General features: G+C 35.5%; 1 protein-coding gene across 1 annotated transcript; it reads left to right on the top strand.

Annotated features, from left to right (window-relative positions):
• Window positions 1-9,535: 9,535 nt before the first annotated feature.
• LOC111897778 (uncharacterized) lies at window positions 9,536-11,155 on the top strand. The gene is made up of 3 exons (XM_023893730.1): window positions 9,536-9,756; window positions 9,842-10,015; window positions 10,174-11,155. Exons 1-3 carry the CDS (start codon window positions 9,536-9,538, stop codon window positions 11,153-11,155), a joined length of 1,377 nt encoding a protein of 458 aa, XP_023749498.1.
• Window positions 11,156-11,402: the final 247 nt, after the last annotated feature.

Here is an 11,402-nt window from a genome sequence, read left to right as displayed (position 1 = left end):
TAGGGTCTAAAAAGGATAGCTTAACTCGACCAAAACAAAGAATGCACAATATTGGGACTCTTAGGACAAGAAGAATGCTAAAAAGTAACCAAAACAAGATCTATACAATCCAAGCATAGAAGTAGAAGCTTTATACCTTCTAAAGCTTCCCAAGATAGTGATAACCCCAAATCTACAAGCTTGATTCCTTCCTTGACTCCTTTGATGCACTAACTTCTTCTTTTGGCACACAAAAACTACATCATAAGCTCAAGATGCTCACTATGGGGGTCAGGGTTTACTCAAAACGGCTCAAGAACTTGGAGGCTGGAAAAGATGAAAGGAAATGGTCCATAAGATGCTTAAAATACTCCACAAACCCTAAAAGTTAGGGTTTCACCCTGGCACTCGTACGCCTAGCGTACTCACATGTATGCCTAGCGTACTACTCAAGTTCCCAAAATCACCATTTCGCCACTAGGATCCCCCCCCCCTTGCCACTTCTATCCAAACAAAGGGCCAAAAATGACACAATTCAAAGTCCAAGGGATGAATTTGAAGTTACTTGAAAGATGGGGTGTTACAACCTATTTGGGATAATGACTTAAAAGGGTAATATATTTTTCGATTTGTACACATTTGGTCATTGAGTTTTTTTCGTCCACATTTACCCCTTCAACTTGTTAAACTGTACACATTCAGTCCTTATCACTACTAGAAAAACAACCTTTTACGACGCTCATTGCGCGTCGTAAACGGCTCAGACGACGCGTAAATGCGCGTCAAGGAAGGCCCTGTCATAAAGAGAGACGACGCGCATTTACGACGCTCATTTACGACGCACATTTACGACGCGCGTTTACGACACGCAATGCGTATCAAGAAAGGCCCTGTCATAAAGGAAAACGACACGCATTCTCGTGTCGTAACCTTACGACGCACGTGTTAATGACACGCAATGCGTATCAAGAAAGCCCCTATCAAGAAAGGCCATGTCATAAATGAAGATGACACACATTTTTGCGTATCGTAATTTTAATTTTTTTTTTTAAAAAAGTTATTTATGGATTTACTTATTTTCATATTAAATTTGCATTTCATGTCACATAATGGAAAATAAAATACCATATACAAATAATACAATGCATTGCACAAAAGTTAATGTTATACAAATAATCATTCCAATAGTAGACAAATGTAACATTTCAACATTTTTTATATAATTAACTAAATTATTAGCCAAATTTCCTAAAATACCAACATACTTTTCTATGAAGAGCATTAACACTATTCTTTTCCATCAAAAGCTTCAAAACCTGCATAATTAATTTAATGTTTAATCAGCTACAGGTCAATAAGGTAGGTTTAAGCAAAAGAGTTTCATAGTAGTAAGATTTTACTTACCACTTTTGTTAATGACATTGAAAGAAGCAGCCCAACAAACACCCCCTCAGAAGGATTATTACTAAATGAAACCAAAAACAAAGTTAAAAAGTCAAGTATTTTGTGACAACCCCGGAACCAGGGGCAAGGCTGTTTTTACCCATGGTTTGACCTAATACATGATAATAAAAACTTGGTTAACAAAAAGAAAAATGATTTCTCAAGTGACATCACTATCAAGAATTGATGAAAGAGGGTACTCCACACTGTATTGCCAACAAGCTTGACACCAACACCTGAAAGCTGGAAAAAACAATAACATAAATAAAAATAAATGTAAGATTTGAGATAACAGATGCATGTGTATGAAAGAACCAATAGATGATAGAATTAGTGAAAAGGAATCATGGAAACAAGGAGTTAAAGGGTCTTTAAGCATACCATTTGCAAAAATTGGTCGATGTTGATCTTTAACATTCCCTAAAATAGGAAGAACTTGGGAAAGCACACCTTTAAGTCTTGGGTAAACATCAGAGCTTCAAATAAATGATCATAGCACCAAAAGATATTCAGTTTCAAGACTCAGTTTTGAACACATGAAAGAAGACTCATAAGGATGCCAAAGAGTTGGATAGAGGACTAACCATCAGAAATAGCAAATCCTGCAATTATTTGAACCATACCTGGAAGAGCTGAGTTTTGTGCATACAAGTGAAGAAATAGTTCTTCCATCATCTATGGAAGTAAATCAGAAAGCTTGAACAATGCATAAATTACACACCAAAAGGGTATTTTGGTCTTTTCAATACAACAAAAAGGCAGAATTGTTGAATTCCAACTTATAAGACAATGCATGAATTAATGCCTTCTCCTGGAAAGCAGCAAGTTTGTGGAGCTGGACCACATCACCACCATCACCATCACCTTCCCCAACATAAAATTGTCAAAAAAAAACATAAAAGTTTAATCAAAACAAAAAAAATAAAATAAATTTAGGCCTAAGATTGTATGTTTAATGGGTTTATTTTTAGCAATTTACCTGAGGTATGTGATGGAAGCAAATAATTTAATCTATCAGCAACTGTCCCAGATCCAGAAGATGAAGGGGCTTATCAATATAATCAAAGATTAACGAACCTCCCACCCTGGTTTAGGCCCAAGGGCAACTGCCACCATGGAGCTTACTTTACCCTAAATAAAAACAAGAAATTATATTTAATGTAATTATGTATCAAAAAAGATAATGAAATAAAATAAACCACAATGAAAAAAATTACTAAATCTTACTTGCATAAATACACTCAAAACAAGCTTACACAGATAAACAACTAAAACTAACTTCAAATCTTTTGGTAAAACTATAAATATAAACAAAGCATATATATTTCAATTCAACTTCTCTATTTTAGCCATACCTGATCAACCAAGCTTACACATATAAACTTATAATGAATTATAGCCATACCAGATAAACAAAGCATATTGTGTATTTGAATATTTGATTATAAATTTGTAGTGAATTATAGCTACCTGAACATCTTTAAGATCTGCACAAGCATGCAAAGCAACATGATAAACTGTGAAAAACCTTTGGACGGAACCGCCCCTCCTGTGAATATAATTAGCAGTAGGATATCATATAACTCTTCCTCAAAAATCCGCGTCATCACATTTTCAGCACTGTCCCTAGTCGGTTCTAGTGAAGACCACCCTTTGGATTTCTCAACAAGCTCCAATATACTTTTCATGGAAAATAAAAACATTTAAATTTATGAAAATGGGAAAAAAATATATAAAGATAGCTCAAGAATTACTTTAGCAGATGTGTCCTTGGCTAATGGAGTCCACTTTACCTGAATGTTTAGCCATAACATCTCTTTTCCCCTTCAATGAAGGAGATGATGAAAGAGAAGCTTCAACAGGTCTTCCACTCCCAGACTTCTGTCGACACATAGCCCCACCTGAAGTTTCTTTTCCAGGAGTGTTCTTAGCCCAACTCCCTTGATTTGCAAGTTGAGGAAAATCAGCCCTGTATCACAAACACAAACCAAAATCATCAAACACGCTTCCATAAAAATACATATATAATAAAAGAAACCATACGTTTTTGCTTCTTGTTTCGGGTGATCCAAAGGACCCTAGAAAAGATCATCATCAACTTTGTTCTTTGATTGAGAAGAAGCCCCAGTCCCACTATGTGACATAATCTGGACAGGTGATGACCATGATGGACCATTTTTAGTTTGAATAGATGATGACATGGGCTTCTGCATTGGGACATGTACTTGATGTTGTTGCTGTTGAACAGAAGAACCACCACCTTTATTCTCTTGTTCTTTAAGAATGTACCTTAAGGAAGTATGCCTTGCAATCTTTCCTGAATCAGTTGACCAAACTGGAGAAGGTGTAGGAGTTGCAGTCTCCTCTTTCCAGACAACAAAATCTCCAAATGAAGGGCCCGAAAGGACAGTTGGCAGCAAAAAATCTCAGGCAAAAAAAATTCCAGGAGAAAACAGTTAGTACCTCAAAAGTAAAGGTGTACTCCCAACATCAACACCTGAGATAAATAAAAAGAAGTGTTAAACATATGATTCCATGTAATGCTAAAAAAACATTGCTACAAAACCTTAAGACCCAATTAACACAAATTTTAAAGCACAAATCATTTGTTACTGTGATTTTAGAAATTTCAAAATTAGATATGAATCAAAAACTAAAAAGCTTTGGAAAACTATCCAACTGAAATATTGAAAAGCGTTGAAAAAAACATTGTTATCTCTTGCAATTAATCAAAAACTAAAATGCCAGAAGTGAAGCTAACAAACTGGTTGTTCCTAATTTAACCTTAGCAGCTCGTGCATCACTCTGCATACAAGTACAACCATATGTGTTGTGTTAAATGTTAATAATCAATTTATGCATAAAAACATAAATTTATTGTTTACATGTCATATGTGAGCCGATTGCGAGCCATTAACAAGAACCAACTGTAGAAAACATGTTTTATTACCAACTATGGAAATAAAACTTAAAAATACATCGGCTTGGTAACTTTGCAATAACCTTAAACCAAAACCATAATCTAAGTAGATGAAACTGGATTTCAAGATAAAGGGGCAAATGTCAAAAGTGAAGACAAACTCTAAAACCAAATAGCAAAAATAACACATAAATGATGTCTGGTGGGAGCATATATAACAAAAAATAAATTTACCAGTAAACCAAATAATAAAAATAACACATAAAATATTTTGCTAACACTTTCCGAGTCCGATCCGGTTCTTACTCGAAAACCGAAATATGAAAAACATTAGAACCGGGAACTGCCCCGGTTATATGTAACTCAGGTTCCGTCTGGTCCGGTCCATTTTCTGATTCTCCGGCTCATACACTCATCCCTAATATAAAATAGTTAAAAGGGCATAAATGGAATTAACATATATTAAATATATAATATATCAAATCTGTTTTTATTGGAATAAAAATTCAAATAACACTTACTTGAAGCATGTAACTTGTGGTGGGATCAATGGTTTCCATTTGAGTTCCTTGCAACAAAATAAGAACTTCCATCACCTTGAAACCATTTTCAAGATTATTAGAAACTTCAAATAAACTAAAAAGAACTATTCAATGGTGCATATTTTATGATGAAATGTGTGAAAATTACTTTATCTCTAAATATCTCTTTTCCAACAGCCATCCCAAAAAAGGTTAATGCATTCAATGGCTTTGGCTCGAAGCATGCGATTAGCTTTATCAGTTGCATTTACTATTATGTCTTTTAAGTTGCTTTATCATGGCACTTCTAGAAGTGTTCTGTAATGAATTTACTTTCCACACATACAAAAAAAGACACTCAATATTATTGTTCTATTAACTTCTGGTAAGGACCAGTGAGAAACAAGGATAAATCATCCCCTCACAGCCTAGTTTTTCACTGATTAAAATCCTGATAGGCTCGAGACATCATCCACCCTGCCATTAGGTGGCTTTGCTGCCTCTAATCCTGTTATTCCTTTTTTTTTCTTTTCAATTTCTGTAATGCAACTATTGGACAAATTTATTTTTGAAGAAAGTTTATTGAACAAACCTGTTATCTTCAGTCACACCTTCAGTTCTCCATATTCTAGCCAAGGCCAAAAGTGATAGTGCACATTTCAAAGCCTCAACTTGATTCCAAAGCAAGGAAAATGGAGGTGTAGCATAAGACAATATAAGAAAGAATTCTCAATCAGAGTATGGAGCAATAAGTAAAGGTTTTTCACTTGAAATCCTAGAACAAAAGTTCCTCACCAAAAAGTTTGTTGTTATGACACTGTAGTCGTATCTTCCAGCTCTTTTGGACCACACAATAAGTATAGCTTGGGAGCTTGTTAGAAAAGTTAATGCTAGTGTCACCATAGATCTATTGCAATCAAGAGAAAGAAATATAGATCATGACCTACAAAATCTTATACGATAAAATGAAATTGGCAATGATATGATTTCCACAACCCCTCCAGGATCGGAATCAAAATTCCGAAACCCACAACCACCGTCCACTCCATATTCTCTCGCAGAGACTCAATCTACCTTGGTGGATCCACCGCTCACTCCACCTCTGGGACTCTAAGACACAAATGAGTTGAGTTGTATCAGATGATGAGTCATATTCCCATAAAGTCCATTAAGTCAAAAAGAAAGAGAATGCAATCAATCCAAATCAGAATCTATACCTGGATCTTTTCAGCCACATCTAAAATTGAAAGACCATGGCTACCCTCGAGTGAAAGAACATGAATGCTGCATATTTAACAGCGCCAGGTGTCAACCTATGCCTAGACCTTCTATTGGAGAAACCCCTCTCTTGCATTATGGCCAAAGCTTTTTCAGCTGTCACTCCACTTCTTAAATTTAAAATTATATCTCCACCATCAACACACTGCACTTGCAAATACCAATTTATCAAGTTATTATACTCTTCTACCCAAACTGATCTCAACAAAAGCAGAAAATGTGTCTAAGTTTTGATTTTGATTTCATGATAGAAATGTTTCTTGATAAAACTAGATGATATAATGATAATGATCAACTTGACAAAAAGTCATCTTAGGAATTGGAAAAGGCAACAAAAAGACCATAATATATCTACATAAAGTGATAAACGACAGGGAGGGACAATTTTGTAATTTACCATAAAAGGTACCTCGTTTTCTTCATGGGGATGTGGTTGATCGACATTTGTTTTTTCAATTTTGGTCCATATCCTACAGCAAGAGCAAATTGACACAATATTTCGGGCCATATCAATGGATTTAAGTGGCGTTGCCAGCTACAAATATCAAAACCCCAAGCAAATGTCTGAAAGCAATAGCAGATTCGTGATGATTTAGGGATTTTTTGGCGAGGTCAAGTTATCAGTCGAATCCATCTTTCTGATATAAGAACCAAAACGTTAAGAAGAGTGAAGAAGGAAAACATACCTTTATCAGACCTAGGGCTTGTAATCTTAAGCAATCGTAGTAGGTTGAGTAAGGTAGAGGGGAAGTGGAGCGAGAACGCAGCCCTACACAAAAAATCGACGGTCACTCAAAAAATCCGACAGCCCTACACAAAAACTCGAACAACTCCCTCTCTAGCTACTAAGACGAACGAACGGAAGATTAAGGTTATTTTGGGATGCTAAGGGTTTGGTTAGAGGGGATGTAAGAACTAAATATATGAGAAATCGGCCCTAACATAGGAGCCCAAGGGGATATCTACATCAAAATGAGGCTTTCATCTCAAGGGTACCTGACGTCAACATGTGGCTGCCAATTAGGGTTTTTTTTTCATGTAGAGGACGTAGTTGGAGGTTTTCTTGCAGATTAAAGCCCGAGTTGTGTTGGACGAACGAAGAAGGGTTGGAGGTGTTGAATGTAGGTGAAGATGAAGGGCCCTAGGGTTTCTTTCTATCTAATTCAAATATTAGCATCGATGGAAGAAGGTGGAGGCATCAGTAGATGGGAACAAGGGAGAATGAGAGAGGAGCAAATAAGCGGGGGGTTTAATTTTTGGGATGCCATTTCCCCCCGACTAAAAACGCACGTTTCATTAAAAAAATTATAAAGCGACATGCTTAGATGAAGAGCATTTTATAATAAGCGCCCTCCGTGTTTTTTTTTTTTTTTTGTGAGACATTAATTTAAGGGCACGCAAAAATGCACATCCTAATTTCTTCAAATTTCTAAAGATCTGACATTATTTTTAAGGCACGCCCTTTTGCGTATTATTAATCAGTGTGTGTCGTAAAAAGCGCGTCATTAAAGGTCTGTTTTCTAGTAGTGTATGACCGGTTACTCTAGGTTAGCCGGAAAATATGACTTAATAGGGTAATATATTTTTCATTTTGTACACATTTAGTCCTTAATATTTTTGTACACATTTAGTCCATAATATTTTTTTGTTTCAAAATAAGTCATTTTTGTTTTTCTACTCGTTTAGTACTTAGGAATGATTTCATTAGGTTTTTCTCATGACATCTTACGTGTGACAATCACTAATGATGTGTTTGGGGTTGTTCATGCTTATGTTCATCGCGATATCGACTGCTCGGTTGCGTAGGTCTTATGGTTTGGCTTATGTTTTGTGTTCTGAACGACCTAACTTTTTCATACGATATCATATTTTAACGATCTTTATATCAATGCATTCGTTTTTTGAGTCTACTATAATTTTCGTTAAGATTACTCCCGTTAAAATGTAATAAATTTTTATTTACGATTTTATAAAAAAACATCCATACATGTATTCATAAAAAAAAAACATATGGATATAAAGATCATAAATAAAAATATATTACTTTTAGCGGGAGTAATCTAAACAAAAGTTGTAGTGTACTAAAATACGAACGTACGGATATAAAGATCATTAAAACCTGAGATCGTATGAAGAAGTTATGATGTTCAGAACACATGATCTAAGCAACCAAATAGTCAAGATCGCGATGGAAATAAGCATCAAAAGCTCAAAAACATCTCATTAATGATTGTCACATGTAAGATGTCGTGAAAAAAACCTAAAGAAATCATTCATAAATACTGAATGAGTACAAAAATAAAAATGACTTATTTTACAACAAAAAAAATATTAAGGACTAAATGTGTACAAAATGAGAAATATATTACCCTATTAAGTCATTTTACCAACTAACCTGGAGTAGCCTGGATAGTCACAGAAATTGTTGGGGTAGGCGCGATCTGCGATCCCAATCGCTCGTACCAAAATGTGGTACGAACGTGTACCAGGTACGCTCCGGGTCGCGACTCAAGAACTTGAAATTGACATTCCAAATCTTAAATTCGAACGTACCAGATGCTGTAGCAATCGCGAATCGCCTTATTTCAATACACGTTTGCAATCAATTTGAAACATGGATCGGAATTTGAAGAGTCGATCGTGTCGACTGCATTTTTCTGTAACCGAACAATTCATGAGCAACTTTTCAAAATTGGTTTCATTTTCTGTAATTAGGCCTATATTAGGCTTCCATTCCATCTTATTTTTCATTCAATTGTATTCCAGAACATCAAATTTCAAATTTCATAGTTTAGTTTTTTTCTTGAATCCCAAACCCAATAACAGTTACAGTTAGAACTTAAAGTATCATGGCTTTTGGAAAGAAAAGAGGTACTAATACCTGTGAGGAAGATAATGGAGGGCAACAATCTCAGTCACAGCAATACCACGAGGAAGAAAATCATTATGTTGATCTTGGCGATGAAGAAGACAACGAGAATCAACCACAATTAGAATCAGAAGTTCAGACAAGTCGTGGGAGTCAAGGTACACAGCCAAAAACACAAAGTGTAGATACTAAGCCTTTATATGATGAAGTTACTTTTATTAGTGCTGGTAGTAGTAAAAATCCTGGTGGTTCTAAAAAATGGGTTTGTAAACATTGTCATGGAACATTCACTAGTTCGTATACGCGTATTTATACTTATTTTTTTGGTGCTCAACTCGGAAAAAAAGCTAAAATTAAGAGGTGTCCCATTGTACTAAAAGACTGAGAAACTTATGAAAGGTTGCAAAAGAAAGTGAAAGAGGCTGAAAAGTTTGGAGTCTCTAAATCCCTAAGAAGTTCTGTTTTAACAAAAAAAAAAAAGCAAGTTTGAGATCTAAAAAACCGATAGAGCAATCTTTTGCAACAATGGAGAGAAGTGCAGTTGATTTGAAAATTGTGAGGGCCTTATGTGCTAATGGGATTCCATTCAATGTATTGCGGAATCCTCAATTCTGTGACATGGTAAACGCATTAAGAAAGGCACCCGAAGGTTATAAAGCGCCATCAAGTGAGAAAGCAAGAACTGTTTTACTAGACGAATGTGTTAGAGATGTTGAGAAAGACTTGATACCGTTTAAAGAAGCATGGTATTCACACACTATTTCTATTGTATCTGATGGGTGGGTCAAACATAAAACATAAACCATTGCTCAATGTTCTTGCTATAAACAGTCGTGTTTCTATGTTTATGTATGCCACTGATTTTTCTGGAGTCGAGAAAACAGATAAAGCAATTGCTCAATTTTTAAGCCAAGCGATTGATTTTGTCGGCCCAAGTAATGTTCTTAGTGTTGTGACGGACAATGATGCCAATTGTAAAGCAGCTGGAAAGGAAGTGGAAAAGATGTACAAGCATATTTTTTGGTCGCCATGTTGTGTTCATACCTTAAACCTTATTTTTAAAGATTTTGCAAGCGAGTTTATTTGGCTACAGGACACATATAAAAAGGGGAAAACAATTGTCAAATGTTTTCTGAATCATGGACAAGCTTTATCCATTTTAGGGAGACTTCAAAGTTGGAGCTTTTAAGGGTTGCAAAAACCCGATTTGCTTCTCTTTATGTTTTGTTGAAGAGGTTATTCATTTGTAGAGAGGCACTATCTACAACAATTGCTCGTAATTCGTGGAGAGATTGGGTGAAACACGGCAATGAACACACTAGAACAATTGGACAACTTGTTGGTAATCATATAAGAGATGATGACTTTTGGATCGAAGTTGAAAATATTTTACGCATCACGAAGCCAATTTATCGGTTGATCAAATTTTGCGATGGTGAAGGCCCGAAAATGGGCGGAATTTATGAAAAGATGGATAATATGTTGGGGGAAATACAAGATGTGATGAAGGAACATATGTATGCATCATATTTCCCTCAAGTACAACAAATTGTATTAAGTAGGTGGGAGAAAATGAGCATCCCGTTACACTGTTTAGGATTTGCTTTAACTCCACGGTTTTACGATAGTCGCTATCTTGAAACATTAGCACCAGGTGGAACTCTTAGAAAAGCACTAAACCTTGATAAAGAAGTTGTACAAGGTGTAATGGAAGCATTTAATCGCATTTCTGAAAATAGAGACGAAGAACGATTGTTGCGAGAACAATTTGCCACATTTAACATGAAGAAGGGTCTTTATTCTCTATCGGTAGCTCAAATGGATGCGGTTACTATGGAAGCAATTGACTGGTGGTCTACTTATGGCGTGGAAACACCGGAGTTAGCTGATGTGGCAAAAAAGGTGTTGTCACAACCTATAAGTAGCTCTTCAGCTGAAAGAAATTGGAGCACTTATTCCTATATTCACAATGTGAAGAGAAACCGACTAAGTTGTAAAAGGGCTGACAAACTTGTTTTTGTACATTCAAATATTCGTTTGAGTTCAAGGTTTACCGAAGAATATAAAGAAGGGTCACACAAAAAGTGGGATATAGATCCCGAATCTACAAACTTGGAAGGATCAAGGCTAGAAGACATAGAATGAGAAGATCTCGAGGAAGACGAAGATAATGGCCAAGGAAAAAAAAAACAAAGGGTGGAGTAGTGGATTAAGTTACATGTTTGATTTTTAACTTTTAAGTTTTAAGTTTATGTTTTGTGTTTTGACTTTTGATGTTTGTTGGATTTGATTTTTAACTTTTAAGTTTTAAGTTTATGTTTTGTGTTGACTTTTGAATTTTTGATGTTTGTTTGAATGCAAGTTTTAAGTTCATCTAATATGTTTTGAATTT

Source organism: Lactuca sativa, chromosome 6 (assembly GCF_002870075.4).
Source record: "Lactuca sativa cultivar Salinas chromosome 6, Lsat_Salinas_v11, whole genome shotgun sequence".
Taxonomy (NCBI): domain Eukaryota; kingdom Viridiplantae; phylum Streptophyta; class Magnoliopsida; order Asterales; family Asteraceae; genus Lactuca; species Lactuca sativa.
The sequence above is the reverse complement of the archived record's forward strand: the minus strand, read 5'-3'. Positions and strand labels throughout refer to the sequence as shown.